This window comes from Ammodytes marinus (genome assembly GCF_949987685.1).
Source record: "Ammodytes marinus genome assembly, chromosome: 3".
Lineage (NCBI taxonomy): Eukaryota > Metazoa > Chordata > Actinopteri > Uranoscopiformes > Ammodytidae > Ammodytes > Ammodytes marinus.
In genome coordinates, this window is record NC_137232.1 from 9,244,214 (window position 1) to 9,268,552 (window position 24,339).

General features: G+C 41.4%; 1 protein-coding gene across 7 annotated transcripts in view; it reads left to right on the top strand.

Moving 5' to 3' along the window:
• Positions 1-24,339, top strand: part of phldb1b (pleckstrin homology-like domain, family B, member 1b) — a 108,574-nt gene that overhangs the window by 41,009 nt on the left and 43,226 nt on the right. For all 7 annotated transcript variants that reach the window (XM_080053882.1, XM_080053879.1, XM_080053880.1 and 4 more), the window contains 2 exons: positions 6,105-6,230; positions 12,579-14,089. In XM_080053882.1, the coding sequence (XP_079910008.1) occupies positions 6,105-6,230; positions 12,579-14,089 (1,637 nt within the window). The remainder of the gene's footprint in view (positions 1-6,104; positions 6,231-12,578; positions 14,090-24,339) is intronic.

The window sequence follows — 24,339 nt, forward strand, 5'->3', positions numbered from 1 at the left end:
ATGTGTTCAGCTACACCCCCCCCCCCCATACATTGATGCTAATGGCATCGGCTTTGGTTTGTGATTCCAACACAAATGAGTTTTTCTTTTAAAGGTCAGTTTCCCTTGTACTTACTGCCTGTTTTCCTTGGAAATGTCACAATATGTGAGTTATTGTAAGTTATCAGTGAAAGGGCAAATATTCAAGAATGTTAAATGTTGAGATATGTTTAAGGACTGAAGATCAAAAGGGATGGAAAAAACGGATTCCTGGTCAGGTCAGGTCAGGCAAACCTACTCAACTTTAAAGTTTTAAATCATCCTTAAGATTTCAGTCTTGGTTGATGTGAAGCAGCTGCAGCAACAGTCATGCTCAGTTTGCATTAGCAGTAAATAGAATTCTTCTGACTTTTTCCCCCCTTGATACATCCCTGTCTTAAACCACTTGTCGCTACCTATTGATCTTCGCTATGTCCATAGTGTGCACTAATGCATCTGGAACGCCTTGTGTCCTGCTGTAGACAGACAAAAGTTTGAAGTCCGCAGGCACTGATGAACAGAGCGTGCATGTCCTTTTGAGTGCTTAGTTTTAATTGTCTCAAGCGTAACTCAACAGCCATGTTTACTATGATTTAGATACAAGAACTGTGAAGACAAAATTAATTATTTTTTATATGTTCAGAATAGAAATTATACATTTTTTAGTAATAAAAATAATCAGCACAAGGATCAATGATGAAAGTCATTGTTAGTTGTAGCTTTTGTGGAAATTAACGATTCCAAGCAAATTCGAATGTAAGTTTCTCAAAATGAGCCGATCTTAAATGTGTGAAGAGCTAATAGAATGCATACAAATATGAAAATAGGAAACTACTTTCTGTCACTGTTTCTGGATGAGCATGTGTTTTTGTATGTGGGTGTGTACAGTATGCGTGTGCCCTCTCCATCTCTAGTCACCATGTGCTGATCCCCTGTGGCCTCTTTTCTTCCAGTGCATACACACGCACACACACACACACACACACACACACACACACACACACACACACACACACACACACACACACACACACACACACACACACACACACACACACACACACACACAGAGGCCGCCGAAGTGTAGGGTCAGGATCCCTATAGGGCAATGAGTGTCAGCTGCCAGGAGCGGTTTGTGCAGCGAGAGCGGTGTAGAGAAGTAGTGATGTCTTCCCTCATCCATCAGCCTACAGCAACCTTTGCACTGCTAGGGCCTGCATGTCCACACAGTAGCACGACATGGAACAATGCTGTTTGTGCTGGCTGTGATTTACTGACAGATACACTACATGATACTGTATATGTTAGTCCAGTGCCTTCATGAACGCACCCTCCTAGAAGTTCAGTCACCACAAATACTGTACATGTGGTGTGATAATGCAATGATCCGTTTCTTGGGGTCAGCCCTATGTTACCAGTTCGATGGTCCCACAGCCCTATGGTTCCACAGCCCTATGTTCCTGAAATTGGCGATAAATTTCAGGAATTACAGCTTGGGGTTTAGTGCAAGAAGACCGGGAGAGGTTTGAATAGGAGTGTGAGTGATACCGACACACAAACACAGACAAACATACTATGCTCAATTATATAGTTGGATTACTTAAAAATGTGGGACTATCGGGCTGTAGGACCATTGGGCTTTGGGAACATAGACACACTCCGGTTCACTACAACAACTACATCATTAACTGAAAATAGCTTGGCGACTTAAATGTAAGAGGAAGCAATGTGATACGACAAAAGAGTGCAAGTACAACTAATACAGCTTTACATTAGTTGACTTATGATCTGCATTGGATCCTAAACAGGCCCATAATGGCCATTGTTATCCCTCTACGAGACACGTTTGTTGTTTGACAGAACAGCTGAATAAAAATGACGCAGCGTGCAACAGAGCCGCCAGCAAAAAAAAACCCCACTGAGCTCAGAGTAAAGAGTTTGTCATGGCTGTGCCAGTTTTGCGTTGCTTGAAGCTACGTTTCTTTTAACCAGCATTTTAGTTAGAAGTGACTGAATTGATCCCCAGCCTGGGAGATCATGTTCCTGCAAGTCAGACAGGCAGGAGTGTGCAGCGTGAGTCAAGGAGGTACAGGAAGGAATCCAGAGGAAACAGGAGCTAGGTGAAGGAGTCAGATGACTGCATGTAGACACATAGGCTGAGCTGACGTGGCTCTGCGGACCACAGTATTAACATCCTGATGACTGCTCTCATATATTCTATTCAGCAACTTTTTATTTTGATTTTTTTTTCCTTTCATGACCAGACTGATGGCGCGCTCATTTTTCCAAATATCGACAGAAAAAAAAAAAAAAAATCTACTTTTGGAAAATACCAACCAAAGTTATGTTGAGGATGGTCTCGTAAACCACTGAAAAGAACGCTGATGGAAATTTAAGAAAAAGGACTCTCCATTTCACTCCACACACAGAAACTGACGGTGAATAAGAACAACTAATGCAAATAAGGAAAATGCTGCATTTGGACAACTCATGTAGGCATGTGGCATTTATTTTACCAATATCAAGTATCAATTTAACTGGTATTTAGCACCACCACTGTACTAGTCAGCAGTTCTTCATTAGCTGATGAAGTCCTAACTTGTGTGCAGAATGCGCAACTGTTTGCACAGGATTGCAGAAAGAGATTGGAGATGTCTGTTAAACATCATATGTTGTTCCAAAGGCCTTTGCTTGTGTCCAGCATCAAATTGTTCAGATACTTTTCTCAGTAGGAGAACCACACTTTTAAACCTTTATTCGGAGAGCCATGATAAAACCAGTCTTCATGCTGGGGTGGCACGTCACACACCAATGGAAGTTCTGAGCAGCTTTAGATTCCTCCCCAGTCCAAAGACATGCATGCATTTTAGTTGAACTGACGGCTTTAAACTCTTTCTAATTGTGAATGTGAGTTAATGGTTGCCACTTAATGTGTCAGCCCTGACTGCCAATCTGCCCTAGATGTATCACCCAATGTCAGTAGGGATAGGCCTGCACACTATAGGTGGATACAGATAATGGATGCACTGGTGTGAGTAAAATATTAGTACATATTTAAAGAAGAAATAGAGGAACACATACTTCATTCACAAACCGGTCTGTGAGCTGAAGCACGTCAAAATGGATCACCAATTTTTCCACCGTTGTTGCTGAGCCATGCCCTTGCTCACATCTTGTGATTAAATCAGGTGGTTTCTCTCAGGGCTGGTAGTGTGTATCTGTCCAAAATAAAGAAGGCTGTCTGCCTCTCTGTGTGTCTTTGTTCGCACATCACCGTAGCCTCTTGTGTAATAGGAACATTTCCATCTAGGCTGTACCTTTTATAGGCCTTGTGTTCTCCGTTGACGACAGACAGGGATCTTATCTCTGGCGCGGGCCGGAAGACCTTTCCCTACCTAATCGTAGCAGGACAATGCTGCTGTATTGAGAAAGCAATAAACATCAGATTGCTCGTCTGTTATCGAGCTCATGGCACCCGAGGGGGGGGGGGGGGGGGGGGCTGGATTAGTTTGTTATGTGCATTATGTGCTTTGACATTTCAAACCAGGATGGTAAGTGGATGCGATTGATGCTACCATGATAGAGAACGAGTGCGTTTGTTCACTCTGAGCAGCACCATGTAAGTGAATACAGGGCCTGATCACCGTGACCATCAACTCTGTCAGCTCATCACTTATGGCTGTAGTAATAATCTGTGCTGGCTGCTTTACGCTTACGCTTACCTGTTATTCAAAATGCACTTTTCCATGGTTTGTCAACATTAAAGGTGAAGTAAGTGATTTATTTATGTTAATATAAGTGTTAAATCGCTCTTTATTCATACAGTGATCACTTACATAATGTGCGCGTTTCATAAAGCCAATCTCTCAGTCAGCTGCTCTGCATGTAATCGGCAAATAAACTTATTGGAGGATCCCGAAATTTTTATCCAATCACAAGAGAGAACGCTACAAACGCACACCCGTCTCAGTCATGGTCTCACGGTGCACGCCAGAGCGACAGATGGGTGAATGTTTATGCGCCCACAATGGCGGAGCAGGTAGAAATCCTTCCCAATGTCTGTTTTGAAGGTTTTTATCATGTTTTATCACACTTATGGATCTGAGAGGATGCTAGATAACTCGCTGCTTGAAGACCGCAGTGCATTAATGTGGTGACGTATAGGGACGAGCGAGGGGACTGCTAACTGCAGTAACTGACAGAAAGTTAGCTAAAAAAAACATTCCGCTTACAGCACCTTTAATATGGGACCTCTGTGTGATAAGAGGAAAAACAACCCCTTTCTCTTTTACCCCATCTCCACCTTTCTGTGTTCAAAAACCCCCAGTCAGATTTCTCTCCCCTCATTTTATCATACGAGGGGAGAAGCCAGACCCCCTCATTACCAACCTAAGCACTACCTCCACCTGTGATAAGCCACACACCCAGATACACCTGTATCTGTCTGGCAGTTAGATTCAGGGCTGGCTGGGCTTTTTGGAAGGTGGGGCTTGGAGGAGAAAGACACTTAATATTGAATATTGATTCGTGAAGCTTTGAAGAGGTATAAGTGGCCTGAATTGAGGCGGCATCAGCCTGACGAGTGATGATGATAAGTGAGATGATGTTTCCCCCGAAACCCTACGCGGAGTTACGGTGTATGCTGTAGCCCAGAGACTGACACATTTGCCAAAGCTAACGGACATGTAACTGAATGTCCTTTAAATAGAAGATTGAGTCCGTCATCACTTTGTTTACCTACATTTTAAATACCTACCCAGACAGCACTTTTAAAGCATCTTATCTCCTTAATTGGATGGATTTCCTGTAGAAGCAGGATGTCAGGGCGAGCCACCATCAGATCCCACTGGGTCGGTAAACCCAATGGGGATTTCATTAAACATGAGACGACAGACTTATTTGATGTTAGGGGGCATTTTGCTAATTAAAATACAATTTACACTTCCGATGGAGTTTCCTTCTTTCCAGAAAGGGAAGAATATCTTGAAGTGCATCTACAAAAGTGTGTTTTCATGCACAAATTTGGTTTCATTTTTTTTTTTCTTTATACAATACAACAAAAAACGCCTTACACACAATAGACTTACAACAAAAACTGAATACAAAAAAAGGAAACATACTAGCTTGATGGTGGATTGCCTGAACATAAAAAAGTTGGGTTTTCAAAATGATAATTATTTCATATTAGTTTGAAGCCGATCTCAAAGGTCTTCCATATCGGATGTAATTTTCCTCCTTTCAGTTTATCAGCTCAGAATGTCATCCATCATTCCTTTGACACAGTGTCAAGGGCCTGTGTGCCCCCGTGCTCTGTTTTGTGGCGTGGCTGTGTCGATGATGGATTTGCCTGACTCAGCACAGCCTCTTTGTCTTGTTTGAGCACTTTGCACTGATTTCCCCTCTGACGCTGTCACAACGGCTCTGACGCCTGTTTATTCACCTTGTTTACCTCTCTGTCCGCTGTTAATGACTGTCATCTGCGTCAATGCTTTGAAAGAGCCACACACACACAGTTGTTGGATCATTATTCCATTGGGCAACGTAAAGAGAAGAGTTTGACATTTTGAACGTTTTTGTATTCACTTTGTTTTTCTGAGATCTGAATGAGAAGATTGATACCACTCTCAATGCACCTGTTGGAAGAAGAAGAAGTACCATAACTAAATATATATTCACCTTGTCACTTGATATCATGGAAAGACTTGAGGCAGTGGTGGATGATGCCATCTTTAGAAACTATCTTCTTGTCCTCGAAGGCCACCGTAGCTTCTGAAATCTCTCAGAATGGGAGGGATATATCAATCTAGAACTTTAACAACAAGATAACGGCAAAATACTGCAAAATTACACACTGCACCTTTAAGCTTAGCTAATTGCTTTCTGGCGTTAACTTCATATGTAGCACACAGACATGAAAGTAGCATCAACCTTGTCATCTCACGCAGCGTACATACTCTCGGCTAACATACACTCTCAATGAATCTCACAAAGGTGGTTCATTCCTTGAAGTTGTCTTTCCTTTGTAAGTTCCCGTGGGTTCTGTATAACACAATGCTTATAAATTCTTCATGTGCTGTGTTTTGCAGGCTGTATGCTGTGTCTTGGCCAGTCAGCGTTTTTCCGCTTCAACCACCCTGAAGAAGCCTTCAGGATGAAGAGCATGGTGCCCCAGGGAGGAAGTGTCTCCACCAGGGACTACAGACTGTGTGCAGGTACGGTATGACCATAGCTGCTCGCATTACACCACCTATTTTAGCCGACTGTATTTTCAGCCCGGTTTCCACTCAACACTGCTAACCTAAACATCATGTCAGGGTTTTCTTCCGTCCACCAACATGGGCCCTGTGTGGGTGAATACACACTGATCTTTTGTCAGGTAGTAATAGTAAAGGCCTAAAAAAAGACCATTTCCCTCCTGAAGTTACTACAGCCGGGCCTGTTATGTGTGAATGAATGGGCCGGATTGTTACAGAGCCCAACAGAGGCAGTTTATTTTACAGGTGGATGTTTGCATAGCGGTAAACCAAACATTTTTTCTCTTTTTTTTTAATAGCCTAGCAAGGGTTGGGGAGGGAGTCTAGATACACAATGTGGTACTAGAACAGTATATTCACTTGTTGGTACAATACTAGGCCAATTTATTGTTCTGATAAGCTGCAATGCAACTAGATTTTCTAGGCAAATTAAATGTTTTCCCCTCATTACTTTAACGACAATAGGTTTCCTTTACTATTTCATTAAGACCTGTAAAGCCCCTTAAACAAAATGACAGAGTTGGTTTCTATGACGTTTCCACTCTGACAATATAACATGATATTATTTTGAACACAATTGCATTCAATTCAGGCGTATATTGCTTATTATGCCTGTTAGCAGCTCAGTTAAAGGACAGTATAAGCATTTAGAAAGCAAGCAGTACCATTTAAACCCTGCGGCCCTGGATGGTGCCCAGTGGGGTGGGGGGTGGGGGGAGTTCACACCATGCAAGTTTTATGAGCATCTCATTCCTCCGCGTCTCCAGGCAAAGTTTTCAGCGGCTGAGTATGTGTGTGTGTGTGTGTGTGTGTGTGTGTTTTTGTGTGTGTGTGTGTGTTCCGCCCGGAAGCCACACAACTGCAAGTGTACCTTTTCTTGGCCAGCTCTTGACTGCTACCATGGATGTGTCATAGCATCTTGTTATTTCCCCTCCTGTTGACAGTGCCCTGTCACTGGGGGATAAGTATAGCACCACACAGGCACGCTGGCTGGCTTCCTGATCCAGTAATGAAAGCTTTCCGTTGTTTAGAAACCTACCAATTTCCCTCCAATTATGCATTCCAGAATTGCATTCAGATGAAAAACCTGCTTATACCACTCCCCATGATAATCGTGGGCATATCTGTCATATCTACTTTGAAAGAGTACAAATTACATTTGTTGTTATCTGTGTATGAATTTCAGGCGCAGGGGCTATTATGGAGGGCAAACCCAGCTTAAACCAGTTGACCTCCTTATGTACTATGGAAAGACATCTTCCAGCTTTACTGTTTGAAGTGAAAAGGATATCAGTTTATAGTAGGCCTACATGTATACATCTTGGAGGAACAATGTGCTTTTTTTGAGCTTCCTTTTTTCGCCAAGTTGACTAGAATTAAATATTTTGGAGTACACACGCTTGTCACTGTGTGTAGTGCCAGGGATGTATAAAGCAAAGTGGATAGCATTTTTCATGGACAAGTTCCAAAGAAAGTTGCTTACTGGGGTAAAAAAGAGGAAAACATTGCACAAACTTTTTCAGCTTCAATGTGAATTTCATATTTTTTTTGAGAAATCACACTATAGCTGCCTGGCTGCAATAAAAAAAATTATGATAAACATAACCATAAAATACAACTCAGTGCTCTTTCTTCCAATATAAATCTGTATCTCTGTAATAATACAGAATTACCTTTACACGTGCCACAATGTACAACAATGATATAACTCTTAGAGGATGAGAACTAAGCTGTATTAATTGGTGGATTATCAGGGCTTAATTGCGGTGTTTAATTCCATCTCACCTGAATAAAGAGACTCTCAGTTAACATCAAAGGGGACAATTACATTTTCATGAAATGTAATATTAGGCTTATTGAGCTCCTGTATATTAAAAAGAATGCACTTGATAAAAATGATAAAAACACACTACATTTTGAAAAAGTCAGTGGAGCAGCTTGTTGTAAAAAAATTTTTATGTTAGCAAAGGAGAAGATCAACAAGCAAATTAATTTGCCCTGATGGGATGTTTGTGAATAGTGCTCACTGCACCTACTACCTGACTGTAATGTAAAATGTACATTTTAGGATACTTACTGTGTACTAGTATTTTAGTAACTTTTGGTAGAGGCTAAGTTATTTTATTAACTAGTGCTTAGTTCTTTTGTATCATTTTATAAAAATCATTGAGTTGGAAGAAACTGACATTTTGAAATCAGTCTGAAAAGGACCAGTTGTCTTTCAATAGTTGCACCCGTTAGATTTGAATGAAACTAGACTTTTTTATTTATTTATTTATTACAAATGTTTGTTTCTTCACCTTACTCCATAGGCATTAATAATGTCAATGTTTCTGTTTTTGATCACTTGAAACACGGCATGCTGTGCTGTATCTTTGGGATGCCGGTCACATCCACCTGTGTGTTTTGTGTATTTCTTGTGAGCTTTGGCGCGCTCAGTGACGCTCCACTGACCAGCTGTCTCAGGCCCAGACATCTTTCAGCTCTCCCACCTCTTCGCTGATTGGACGTTTCCTGCTCCCTCATTGCCAGGCCAGCAGACGGGCTTTGTGACTCTGAGCTGCTTACACTTAAAGTGGCCCACCACGGCTGGAGTTACAGTATCTCTTTTCAGGGACTATTTATAAAGCTCTGGTTCCATTCTGCTGTCCGTCTGTCTGCCATCCCTGCACCCTCCATCTCCTGGGTTCCCCCCCCCCCCCCCTCTGGTCTCTTCCTACACCCCACCTCACTGCCCTCTATCTATGTGTTAGCCTAGCTTTTTCAATGAAAGGCCTTCATCTCCCTGTGATTTGGCAGCTCTATTTGTCACTGGCTGCTTGACAGTCTGCAAACAGGCCTGGACGCTTGTTGTTGCAGTATGGCACCACCACATGTTGAATCAATGATGTTGAAATGATTTTTTATTTTTTATTATGCAATAACATCAATTTTTAATCATAAAATAGGGCTAGACCATTTTGGACAACAAACAGAGGCTCTTTTTAACAATTAAAGCAGTCAGCACCTCTTTGCTAATGCCTGAGTGTACTCACTTTTTATTTTCATAGTAATAAACCCTATTGGATCACTGAGACAGAGAGCATTTGGCATGTTACCTATTAAATATCAGTGGGTTCTGTTTAAGTTTTCCTTTCCAAAGTTCTTTGTATTGATTGTTTTTTACACTACTAACGTTAAACAGCACCTATGACTGTGCAAGTACTTCAAAACTGCATAGGTTGTATTATAGCCTATTATTAATACACATAATCAAATTTAAATAGACCTTTGTTTTGAACATTAGAATACTCTAATACATTTATACTATTTCAATATTGCTACGTACTCAGGATCTGAATACTTATTCTGGCTTATTTTCTACAGAACTATAAAATAATAATTTATATCAAAAAATAAATTCTAATCAAAAACCCCATCATTGCAACTGGATGACAACATTCTCTATTCTTTTGATCGCTCCATAATCAAATTATTTCAGAATCCTTGTGTTTCATGCATAGACATTGTATAAAAATATCACCATAGTTATAGTGCCAAAATGTGTCGTCCACAAGGGTAATTTTATCCGTTGAGTTATTTTCCCCTGTCTCATCTAAAAGTGACACAATCCGGATCATAGAAATAATAACAAGGACAGGCCATAAAATCCACCGCTGTGACTCTTTGGAACAGCACTGTAAATCAGTAGTAGTTCTCACATCACGCGAAGGAAGAAAGTGTAAAGTTAGCCATAACACGGGAAATAAGACGGTTTCACCTTCAAAATAAAAATATGGGAGCTGTGATTTGGCATAATGAAGACTAATTCACAGTAAATATGTCCACAATGACGTGACATTACAACGTAATGAGTATTTGCTCTTTTTGCTGTGACAGAATATCATCGAATTGTTATCTACTTTGACTTTGAATAAGTTGTGATTTTATTGTGAAAGTCTGCGACCGGCAAGTCGTGTTTCTGTACTATTGAATTGACACCAGAGGTACCGGAGGAAGCAGCGGTGCCTAGCACCCCAACACCCCGGCTGAAATATCACCTCGGTGGTGAATCTTTATACCTCCCGCTGTGTGTGTGGAGCCTGGCACGGCACGGCTCCGTCACACCAGGTCTGTAACCGGTGTCCGGAAGATGTGGGCTACAGTGTGTGTCAATTAGCAGGTGAAAATTGACCGGGTCGCAGTTTTATTCCTTCATGTGAGTAGCCCTAATGCTTGAACAGGTCTCACGCCAAACCTCATTAAGAAAACTGTCTTTTTAACGTTCATTTGCTTTTCCGGGAAAGTGCACACATCGTAGAACATTACTGCACACCAAATGCGATTCATTGGAATTTCAGTCCTTACTCAGCTTCCTTGTGATGAATGAATATCTCTGTTATTCGGAGGAAAAAAATATAATTTTTCGCCCGGGTCACAATATCACAATGTCTTCTGATAAGGGGGAATTTAGGGAATGACAGATGGACCAAACGTATGTTTAAGCAACAAGAGCTTATTGACGATGGAATCGTGCCGAATTGCAGATGTCCTCACATGAAATACAATGTCTTAAGTCATATCATAATAGACGGATAGTTTTACCCGGCACACAGGCTGACATTAAATTCCCAGATATTTAAATGAAGCGTGGCATGGGTTACTCAAGGCGATCGTCTCTACTCTATCTCATGACATCATTGCATGGGCTTTCTCTCAGCAAACGGTCGCTTTTATTTCTGTCACCCCCCCCCCCCCCCCTTGATTTCGACCATACGAATCAAGCCAGTTTCTTGTGTGTTTGTGAGACACAGACACGACATTGACATGCGTGCGGTGCTCACCGAATAGCCTATAATGTATGATTGTGAGTGACAGCCTGCGGACCTCCATGCTGTAGTAGCCTATTTGCATGAGCATGTTTTGAGATTTAATTGTTGCCTGGCTGTCATGAAGGCATCAGAGCTTCATTGTATGGCAGAGTCATTACAGGGGGGTGGACAGGGGGGGGGGGGGGACGGACAGGCAGGAAGCTGCTCCCATCTCTGTTGAACAAGCACAGCCAATGCATTATTTGTGACGCTTCTATATTTTAAAGCAGTTTTGCTATTGGGACATGTTTTGCTGATATCATCTTTACCAAGATAGAAAACTAAATTATTTGTATCATTCCTTCTCTGTTCTATGTCATCATTTCCCCCATCCGTCATTTTCTTTTTGATTTCTAATGTTATTGGACTTGCCATCTCCATCCTTCTGTTGTCCTCTTTTACCTATTGTGTTTTCACTGTTGACTCCACACTGCAATTATATTGGTTTCCATTCAAACAGACACCAAGTCCATTTAAACAAATGTCAATTAGCATTAATAAAGCATGATCTGTGCTTTGATCCCTGCCTCAAGGCCAAGCTGCCGATTCTCCCACGTGTGTTTCTGTTGTAATAATCTACTATGCTGACATCAGAGAGAGATGGTTAAGATTAGATTACTCGGCCTGTGTCCTACGTTGCTTTCGGGGCACACACAGTAATTGGGTTATGTAGGCACATTTTCTCCTGATCCCTATCTATGCACAGGCCTGCCTGTCTGTTCATCTCCACTGCTGTGTCCTCCTCACGAATATTCCCTCATTTGAATGGCTTCTATGGAAAACTTGGTTTTGATGTTCATTTTGATCAAATCTCAAATTTTAGGCGAGAGAGAAGGTTTCGACTGGATTGAGAAATACATACTGTATCATAAGGTTTTGAGGACATTTGTTAAATTATCTGAAGAGGTGAGGGACTTTTACAATGTATTTAGAATTGTCTTAAGAATAACAGATGTTGATGTTCAGCCTGACCTGATGGGGAATCCAGAATGTCAACCAATACATTTCCCGCACAAAAACGCATACTAACCAAAACAGCACGGAAAGAACATTTTCCGTCATGAAAACACCACAAATTAGTTATGGAAAGTCATGAACAAGTCATCAAGGTCAGTGCTTTTTTAGGAAAAACCCAACCATTTATTAAAAAGATCTGAAAATGTGAAGCACCACCTTAAAGAGCAAAGGATTGTACTGTTTGTTTTTTGTTGCTTAAGATACAGGTCCATGAGTTTTAAGGTTTATGGGATGCCATGACATTAATGCTTTGAGACAGCATTTATGAATGGTGAAAAGTTATCACCAAAATAATCTTGTCGGTTTGAAGAGCATTTATATTGCAAATTTGAACTTGGGTGCACAAGAGATTAATCACTGTATTCTATTTTGTAGCCATGGTCATTTTGGTTTCATAAGACATGTTTTATAAGATGTTTTTCTGTCTTCTTTCCGTCAGACACAGAGAGCTTGGTCAATGGGAATCACCGGGCGGGTCCAGCACAGTCTCCCCCAGCTGCTGGAGACAGAGCTCAGTCTGAGCACAGTGCCATCGTCAGCTCTATTGAGAAGGACCTCCAGGACATCATGGACTCCCTAGTCATGGATGACCCTCAGCCTTCATCCTCGGAGGGCAGAAACCCTCCTGGAGGCCAGCCCATTCCCTACTCCCCTCTGTCGCCCATGGTGAATGGAGGGGGCCACTATCTGCTGTCCCCTCCTACCAGCCCAGGGGCCATGTCCGTGGGTTCCAGCTACGAGAACAATTCCCCTCCCTTCTCTCCGCTCTCCTCCCCCTCTGCGGCCAGCAGTGGAAGCTATACCGCCCTGTCTCCTACTGGAGGACCCCTTGACCAGAGCTCTTCTCTGCCACCAGTGCCTGTACGCTCCTCTAGCTACAACTTCACCGCCCAGCCTCTACCCGTACCCCAGCCACGGACCGTACTGCCTCACTTCGGCACTGGTGGTCTGGGCCAGAAGGTTCAGGAAAGCCCCAGGCTGCAGAGGAAGGTCTTAACGGAGGCTCCTTCCAGCCCCAAGCCAAGTCGTAGAGGACTGGGCCACGATGGATCCGAGAGCCACCGACAGAACCTTCTGTCCTCCAATGAATCTCTCAGTAGTAGAAACATTGTGCCAAGTAGCCCCAGACTCACACCCAAATTCCCTACTTGTCTATCCTCGTCACCTTCCAATCCAAGGACCAAGACAACCACAGTGCTCCAGGAAAGGCCTGCTAGCCCTTTCAGAGAGCAGACCAGTTTTGCCGATGGCTCTCTATCCTCCAGCCCCTCCAGGCAGCTTTCCCAACCCAACAGAGCCTTCCAGCCGCCCCTGGACCCCATCGTCCACATCATCCAAGGATCGCCACTCCAGCAGCATCCACGGTCGCTGCAGCCCCCTGAAAGTCCTCGCATGGCCAGGAGAAACATGGAGCTGAACGGTGGCGGTGGTGGAGGAGGGGGCAGCAGTATGAGAGAGCTGCCACCTCTGAGCCCCTCCATGGCTCGGAGAGGGGTCCCGGTACTCCCCGGGGCGCTCCCTGGGACCATCCCCAGCCTGAGGACTCCGGATAGTCCCTCGGGTCTGGCAAAGTTTGTCCCAGAGAGTCCAAGGCTCCGACGCAGGTCCGGATCCACGTCCGAGGAGCCGCTGTGCAGCAGGGGGGTCCGGGCCCGCAGTCCCTCACCTACCTCCATGATGATGGAGGGTGGTGGTGGTGGGGGTGGAGGAGCACGGAAGGCCAGCTTTGGGAACACTCTGTCCCCTGCTTACAGTCTGGGTTCCCTGCCCGGCTCCTCCCCAGTGTCCAGCCCCAGGACACACAGGAAGATGTCTTCAGGCCGACCTCACCCCGGCATGAGGGAGAGGAAGAACAGCATCACAGAGATCAGCGACAACGAGGACGAGCTAGTGGAGTACCACCGCCGACAGAGAGAGGAGAGGCTCCGAGAGCAGGAGATGGAGAGACTGGTGAGTACTGGGCACTGCTGTCGTGTCAATTACAGCTATTTTCTTTTTACTAGGGACTAGGACTTAGGGTCAAATGTACAATTGATTTCTTTTGACCCTAATCTATCTCCTATAAGAGTTTTTCAGGTTTAAAGGCGCACTATGTGGTTTCAGGGATAGTGCAAACTGTGTACATTTGCAGAGCCCGGAATTAGTTTACAAAACATATTTTCTCGACGTGTCATTCATAATATTGAATAATTCTATCTAGGGCTGTCAAGCGATTAAAAAAAATTATCTAATTAATTACAGGCTCTGTGATTAATTCATCTAAATTAATCGCATACTTATATGACACCTTTATGCCTGTTTATAAACAACTGTAGGCCTATAGGCGACCGTTTGTTTCTTTCTCTCTATCTCTCTCAATCTGTCTCTGTCTCTGTCTCTGTCTCTGTCTCTGTCTCTGTCTATGTCTCTGTCTCTCTCTCTCTGTCTCTCGTAACTTCTGTCTCCTCCCCTCAGCCAGGTTTCTATATGAAATACATTTCGGAACTACTAGCGCCGAAAAAACCCCACAAAAAAACAAGCAGACTAAATGACGCACACACTCACACACACACAAAGGAGGAAAAAAGACAGGCATATCTAGGAAGAGTGAGAGGGGGCGGTAGTCAGTTTGCGTGAGACGATCGCAGAGCAAACAAGAGTGAGACACGAAGGAAGATTGAGAGATAGGCTTACTGTTTTGAACCTACATTGTTAATTAGGCACCCACTAAATCAATAATGCACAGACACTGCGGAGAATAACATAAGACGTATTCCTACCTTCATGCTTATTTGCCCGGAGCAGCCCATAACACATCCATAGAGCCCTCGGCCCCTTTCCCCTGCTTCTTTCCTTACTCTTTAATCCTGTGCGGGCCGTCCCCACAAGCTACAGATTCAGCTCCGCTATCGTATCACCTCTTTTGCACCGGGTCAAAGGGCAATATAGAAGTGCCATTGACTGCAGTCATTTTTTTAATCGTGTTAATTTTTCTGTGATTAATTAATCGAAATTAACGCGTTAATTTGACAGCCCTAATTCTATCATCATAAATCAAAATACAATTATTTTGAGGCACCTGGGACCAAACCTAAGTCTAGAATTTGTTTGTAAATAAAACTGTGGGCCCCGCGGCTGTAAACAACAACATAATGACTCCTTTGAGATGAGTTTGATGACATGATTATATATTTCATTTGTCAAAGAAAAATGTTCCATAGTGATGTGTGGGAGGATTCCACAGAGTATTGTCAGGCAACTGATTGCCTCACGCACTTTCTTAACCATTTAAAAATATTTCATTCTTTTGATAATAATAACAATAAAATAAAGGCTTCAGTGTAATTTAAATCTGTATACTGATCTGGAGTTTGAGAACCTCCCAATGGTTGCAGTATCTTTATGTCTGTTTGGAAAAAGAGGAGTAACCTATCCCAGTGAACTGTCTGTAACTTGGCTGTCTGACATGAGGTCTCTGGGTGCCCAGATGAGTCCATAGCAACGGCATTGTTTGTTGTTTCCTAACTGAACAGGGTGTGGGGGGGGGGGGGCAAGACATCTTGAACGTGTCTGCCGGTCTGAATGAAAACCGTTGAGACAAAGTCCCTTTTAAAAAAGCCTTTATAGGACTCTGTGGCTGCGTGAGAAGGTGTTTGTCCACCCAGCTTGTAATTACAAAATGGGTGTTTTTGAAAAAGTGTGGTACTGACTGAGTGAAGGCAGCTCAGTTGGATAGAACTGACACGACATGCCCTCTGTCTCTGTGTACTAGGCCATGTTCTGGTGCCTCCTTTAGAGAGGCATGCTAGTTAAACACTGTGTCAGGTCCAAACACACACTGTGTACACAGTGGACACAAAGAGACTTAGTGGTGTTATCAAGAAAGCTAGGTCTATGGATCAAAATAAATAGCACAGTTATATTTTTTCCTCGGACATAAGCAGTTATTGGCAAATGTATTTATTTTTTTAAATGCTAGTCAGCTCACCACAGATGCAGGTAGCCAAAAGGGAACCCATATCAGAGATAACCTGGAGTTAGGTTAGGATATGGTCCAACTACAAGGATGTACTGTAGATTGTGGGTTTTAAGGGTTAAGTGCCTAATTTCGGAACTCTACTCTGTGCATTACTCAGAGGTCTCATAGCATATCCAATCAAAATGTCTTAATGTCATTTTTTACATACAGTATAGTTTACATCTCCATTGTTTTTTCTGTTATCCAACAGAGGTCCACTGCCTCCCGAGAATGATACAAGTTTTTCCTCGAAATATTGGATTGATTTCACCCCTGTTATTCTGCTCAAATAGTCGACACAAAAACACCATACAACCTGCTGCTGCATAACAAGGCCACTATTGGAGCTAGATTCAGGGTTAAGGTAATGGAAAACAGACCTTGACATGTGGCAAATCTGAACTTTAGGTGTTTATTTCACAAGTAAGTAAACCTCAGAATTACACTGACATGTTGAAATAGGGCAAATACAACACAACATTTTTCGCTTCATATTTGTCACTACATAACATTTTTTGATTAACTTAATATTGTTTATCTTATATTTCATTTTTTTTCAGTGGCTTTTAAAGAACACAATTGACCACAAACCCAAGACCATTAGGAGTTAAACATAGACAAGACATTACAACCAAAACGTTAAAAAGATGGCATTAGTAGAAAGTGTTGTTGTGTAAATAATATACACACACTTCCACAATAGAAACATTTCAAGGAAGTTATTTTACGCTACGTAATTCTTGTTCAGCAAATTAAGAAAAGTTCAACAAACTCTTCAGTTGTTACGTGTTGTTCTGTTAATCTTAACATATCAATGGTAAACACCTGAAGCATTTTAATTTTTCCTGATCATCCATATAAAGTAACTATTAAGTTATAGGAACAAATTAAAGTGCTAGGCCGCAGACTCAAGCTCTATTACTGTGTAAAACCTGCTTTTACACTGCCAAAGAACCTAAATAGATGTCATCAGGACAGGTTCAGCACAGAGTTTATGTCTCTTCCTATGTTCTGCAAACATTTTCACCTTTACATCATTAACCCAGGCAGCAAAAAAACAAAACAATAAGTTGTCATTTCTTTGAGTGATATGGAATAAATTCTATTTGCACCTCTGCTGCCCATATTGGCCTTCACATACCTCAGTCTCAGTCAAACTGTGACATCTATTGTTCCTGTTGAAAGGTTATTAGTCAAAACAACCTTTGGACTCGTACAAGTTAAGGGAAAATATTGACACAAGTTATGTGCAAATAGCTTCTTGGCGCATAAGGTTCACGAACACATTTGTTTGGAGTAAATAATAAAGGCGTTCAGGGCCAGGAGAAAGAGGGCACACACATGCGCACAGTACACACACACACACACACACACACACACACACACACACACACACACACACACACACACACACACACACACACACACACACACACACACACACACACACACACACACACACACACAGGCAGGAATCCTTAGCAGCAGCCAGTTTTGCTGTTGTAAAAAGAAAATCGGAGGTGGAAAACTCTTGTAGGAGGAAGGCAGGGTGTGGAGCTGCAGGGCCTTGTAATTAGGCACACAGTTGACTCACTGTCATGACAGAGTTTTTTTTCTTGCCCCGGAGCGGTCTGCGTTTTAAATCGTTTCACACACACACACACACACACACACACACACACACACACACACACACACACACACACACACACACACACACACACACACACACACACACACACACACACACACACACACACACACACACACACACACACACACACACACACACACACACACACACACACACACACACACACACAGCCTACTGCTACTCATTCACACAACTGATTACCCCAAAAAACAAAGTTATGTGAACAGCGACTCTGCGAGAAGTTTATTATTCGGGAAAGAAGAAGAGTTTTATTTTGAAATCTACAAGGAGTTACACAACTCAGAGGCATATAGTATAGACAGGCTCACTGAATAGTATGAGGCTGATATTAAGCTTTAGATGGTGTTTAGCCTGTTGCTTTTGTTTTGAATGCAGTTTAAAGACCTTGTATAATTGATTGATACCCTTTTGGCTTTATAGTGCTTCACCTGAAATATTGATTTTGTTGCATTCAGCCGTTTTGACACTTGGGGACACATTCACATTTAACACAAAGAAACAATAGTATCTTATCTGATTTATCTGCATTAAGCTTATATTGGCTGGTCCAACGCTTAAGTGGACCATGATGGGAGATTTCTTCTTTGATTGTTGGTGCCTGGCTGCTAGTATTTGTATTTAGTTTTTTCTTGCAAATCCATCATGAATGGTTGTGCTGCTGAAACACACACACTATGCAGCAGGAGACTTAACAGTGTCAGTCAGAAGAGGCTCGAGAGCTCTTCAGCCCTTACGTGTTTTAAAGTGAAGTTCTTTATCCTCAGTACATAAAGCAAAGTGCAGACCAAGGCTGAATGGAGATGGTTGAGTAGTATTATTTTGAACTCCAACTCCACTCCTGCTTCACAATAATACGACAGCTGAGTGCTTTTGAAATAAAACATTGCATTGAACTGTTACTGGATTTTTTATCTTATTTTGACTGGTTGACTCGTGTTTTTCTAGTCCAGCTAACTTCAGGGACACAGTGGTGTATGGATGGAGCCAATTCTTTGTTCATTCCGAAAAAAAATCAAATAAAAAATAAAGAAACTTAAATTCCAAGTTTTGATCTTTGAACTTTGAAAAATCTAACACTGTTTTGAAAATAATAAGATGGGTCGGAAAAAAACCTTTTCAAGTTATATTCAGTGAAAAAAATATTTTTTTTTCCTACTCTTCTTATTATTTTGGTTAAAGTTTAGAAAAGTGCACGATCATCATCTGCAAAGCGCCCTGTGAGCTCTTTACTGTAACACTGTCTGTGTCTGGTGACGTGGCTCCTTGTCCTATGAAGATACGGTTGATAGTGATTATTTGTGTTCACTGGACATGTCAAGTGACACATGCTATAAAGATGCACTATTAAAAAGTGTGTGGTCCACCAGTTTGCAGATATATCAGAGGGCAGTGTTGACAGTGCTGTGAGTGCACACTGCACATGAAAAATGGAAAAGCTAATGTCAGCATGGCTGGGCATTCATGTTATAAATGCTGTCTGCATATTGCACACAATAAATATGTAGAATAACTGCTCTTTCTTTTTCCCCGGGGTTATTTTTAGCTGGGCTTGGTTTGTAGTCAAAGCAACCAACTGCAATGAAATGCATCAACATATTTAGTAAGGGGAAACAAATAACATCATAAGTCTGCTGCAGTGTAGACTCTTAGCTAATGTTGTGTCACAGATAGAAACGGCGTGCATTGTTAAAGTTGATCTGAAAGCATTGGATTGTGGCCGACACTTTACTTCTATGGCAACCTGCACGTCAGCCAGCGTCGCTTACCAAGTCTTTTAAAATGTCACTTTCCCCAAAGGTCAGTTGATTGTCCACTTAGTTATGATTGCAGCCAGGTGTGACTAAGCTGCTTACTTCATTATTCAAATGCCTTAAAGGAATAGCTCAAAAATTTAAATTTTTATCTGACCTTTGCCCATTTCTGCTTAAAAAAATACACGCACACTTACAGGATCGGTTTCTTTCGCCTTTTCCTTGAGCCTGAGAGTGATGCAAAAAGCTAAAAATTTTAAATGTTGAACTATTCCTTTTAAAACTGTCATGAAAAAATGAAATCTAATGTGACCTCAAGCAATACAGCAATAACATCCCCAAGCTCTCTGATTCTTGTTAATGTCGTGGTTTCAGGGACTACCCCTTAAACAGCTTTTTAAATGATGCTTCATTGGTTCTTTGAATCCTGGAGGTGAGCCCTCTGTCTACTGTGTTTCCCTGTGTCCATCTGATCCAAGCTGCCCGGCCTGGCACTGCTCTCTCCACATGGCCGTCTGACTGACACGCTGGCTTGGCAAACCAAGCTTGGCAAATGAAGCCAGTCGCCGCGTGCTACGTCTGTGGCACACACACACGCACTCACACACACACACACACACACACACACACACACACACACACACACACACACACACACACACACACACACACACACACACACACACACACACACACACACACACACACACACACACACACACACACACACACACACACACACACACACACACACACACACACACTTGACCTCATCTTTCCTATGCCGTTCAGTTAAGATTACACCATTGTTTTTTTAATGAGCAGGTTATGTGTAATTCTCTGTAACAGATTGGATCACCAATACAGTTTGTGCTGTGAAGAGGCACACAGGGAGTTTGCCTTCTCTCCAAAAGCACAGGGCTACATTATGTCTTTGTAAAGGACTCCTGTTTGACTCCCTCACTCTAATGAGCTAGCTGGAGTGGTCTGTGTGTGTGTGTGAGTGTGTGTGAGTGTCTGTGTGTGTGTGTGTGTGTGTGTGTGTGTGAGTGTCTGTGTGTGTGGCTGGGAGTAGGGAGTTATGTGGACAAGGAGTTCTGTTGTTGCGATCCCCGCTGGCTGCTGCTGCTGGAGGTTGCTGAAGGTCACAGATTGCTTAGTACATCTTTCATAAAGGCTTTTTCCCAGACACTCCAGTCTCTTTAGAGTCATGTCAGTTTTTGTTGTTGGTAGAATTGCTCTTGAAATATCCGTTATAAATAGTAAGCCTTAGGCAGAGGTTTCATACTGGCAATTTAACTCTATAAGACCTTTACCCTCTAGAACCTAAGCATTGTTTTAAAACTTCACCAAACATGGGATATATCTGTAAAACTGCTCAGCCTCTGTAGCAGATGAAGACATGACTTTAAAAACATTAAAAAGCCTAATCCTTGGCTTCAACTGTGAATCACTGGCTTTGCCCTTAATTCATTAAGAATAAAAGAAATCAATAAACCATAACATTTTTTATAACATCAAATTTCTAAGCCTCTGTAGCCCATAAGAATGTGATTTGAAAGCCAAACCCTGTGCCTTCACATCTTTTTTTAAGATCAATAAACAACAACAAACAAACTATAAAATATTACTAACTGTGTAGCTGTAAATCATTGCCTTTCCCCGATTTCACCGGTCTTAAAGGTATACACGCTCTAACATTGCATCCAGACTGAATGGGTTACAATTCAAACTCTGGCCTTTATCATCATCATCATCATCATTGTTCAGCAGTCCACCACCATCAACATGACTCAGAACAGCCTCTCAGGGTTGGAATCTTTTTGCTACTGTCCATGTGGATCAGCAGACCAACTATAACCTCCAACAGAACACCGTACACTTACAGGCAATCTTTACAGAACACCACCAAATATACCCCTCTACTGTGGGACACTGAAACCTGCCCACCTAGGCTGACAAATATATCCTCCTGCACCTACACTTGGGAAAACCCACTGACCCAGGGGGCCGAAGTTTATTCATACCGAAGGGGAGCCTTTGCAACTTCTTTTCTATAAGGAAAAAGCCAATTCATTCATTTATATAACCACATGCTCCACCGGCTGCGCATCTTCGTGCATCGTGCACTAGTGGCTACAATAATTTGCATGCAGATTACAATATGATTTCTCCAGGGTTTTGGTTTAGCACTAGACAAACTGGAGTGGACAAGACACTTGAGTTGACTCTCTGGCTCTTTTTTTTTTTTTTAAATATCTGGGACAGTGAAATTTGCCCAGTAATTCAGTCTTGAGACAGCACCAACAAATATGCCACGTGTGGATTTTTTTCCACCCAACACCAGTGTCAGATTAGGAGCCAGCACTGTTGCTTTTATTCCATGCTTCATGAATGTTGAATCGATCATCAGAGAACATACAGCAGTTGTTTGAAGCTTTTAGGCCGATCATATTATGTTCATATTTTCAATAGTAGTAATCATTGTGCTGTTTTGTGACCTCTCCACTAGAGGGGGTCCTTTAACTGTGTCCTCCTCACCGCTTATGGCTTTACACGCAATGCAACTAGTAGGATGAAACTTTCATAGAGAGTAAATGAAGCAAAAATATTAGAAACATCCTTGAACATACTGTCCTCTCTTTCATTTATGTATTTCTTAAAAGTACTTTTTGTAAGTAGTTCTGTTTGTAGTTACACATTGTATATTTTCATATCTGAATAAACAAAATGAACAATATACTGTTTTACTGTTGTTTTACAGTTATGCTTACAAACACTAGTCCAAAGTTGGGTACCAGATGACTCAAAATAACTTAGTTTTGATTTCGGATGATAGCATGATTCCACACTAAGAATGACATGTAGAGTAAATATGTTTTGTGAACTAACTGCACTCCTGACATTGTATAGTACACCTTTAAGTGTTCTTCCATCATCTAAACTAAATTGATTATAACATGTATTTATTATTGCTTCCAAAGTAAATTTCAAAGTCCCGACTTAAATGTTATCAGGGTAAGCCAAACCTTTTTTTGTCAGCTGCCTGCTTCCTGTTGTATGGGTCAATATCCCTGTAGGGTGCCTTTTGGTGTCCCATGCACAAACTAGTGAATTACTGTCTTAATTCAGCTTAAAAATAATATGAAAGAGGTTTGTTGTACTGGACAATGGTTTTCCATCCTTGACAAAACATTATTTGGCTCTTCAGATACATATTTTAGATTTTATTCAGTTTTGTAAAAGAGGATATGTGCTATTTTCCCTTGTCCCTCGCAGTGAACATTAATTTACAATTCAAGTAAAATGTGGTCTAATCATACAAATTATCTTTTTTTTTCATACAATTATATACAATAGTAATAATATTCAACTAAGGTGTATTTATAGTTTGAACACACATTTCTAATTTTAATTTATTTAAAAAAAAGAAGAAGTTTGTTTGTGTCCCTTAAACATTGTCCACCCTGTCATGTTGGAGAATCCGTCCAATTAAGAAAAGGTCATCCACTCCAGGAACACCACAACACCAGTGATGAATGCATTTCATTGATGGGGAATGTAAAAGGCTGAGTTTAGTGTTTAGATTACTTTCCTACATACACATTTTCTTTGTAAAAGTTTGCTTAAAGGTTTGTCCGAAGCTTAACATGTCAACCCTGTCGGCATGAAATACACCATAACTGTTGATAATTCAATAGTTTAAAAATGTGTATGTTTAACTATAGACATTTCTCTTCAACAACCATACCAGCCAGTTATACAATCTTAGTTAGTTATTAGCTTACATGCAAATTTAAGATCAAAATGTCCACCCTGTCATCATCCTCAATTGTCCACCCTGTCATGTCTTGCATTGGGTAAAGTGGCGACAGGGTGGACATTCCCATGACAGGGTGGACATATCAATCATTTTAAATGGGAATTGTAAATGATGATACATGCAAGACAATTGTGTGGACACAAACACATATACAAGCTAGGTCATTATTCTATATTATTGCTTATTCCTGGTTGGATCTCACTGTATCATTGCCTTTATCATTTGGTCACATTGAATTATTGCAATTTGCACAAATTGCTCGCAGTCATGTGATTGTCCACCCTGTCATCTTGACATTTTTAGATTAAAAATCAGTCATACTGTAAAATATAATAATATTTAATCCAGTGTATAACAGCTAAGTGAGGGATGGGATAATGTGCACAAAAAAAACTTAACAAAATATCACATTTACTTTCCAAATCAAAGAAATCCAGTTGCGACTTGTATGTGTTTCTTTGAAAACGAAGGGATCACATACATTAAAAAAATAATAATTATAATATGAAATCAAACAAAGTCCTTGTGTAGGAAAGGGACATCATACCTTTTATAAAATGTAGTTTTCATCTTAAAATTCAAATAAAAAACATGTTTAGCAGTAATGTACATTTCCACGACAGGGTGGACATATCTTACACTCATTCCTCTGAAAACAGGTCATAATTAACTAAAAATAGGTGTGGGAGCTCCGTAAATATATATTTACACAACTTCAGAGTCCACTATTTATGATAAAGCATAAGGGATATGGAAATTTAGGACTAAAATTTTAAAGTAATGTGAGGGTGGAAAGGCACCCTACAGCGATATTGACCCGTATATCAGTTTTTTACTGGCTCCTGGAAAGCCCCCGACACTAGTTGAGTTGACTATAGTTGTCTGCGGTTCTCTTTTAAATGCATCACAAAAACACTTCAAAGGGTTGCCTTCTATCAGCTGCGTTATGAAACA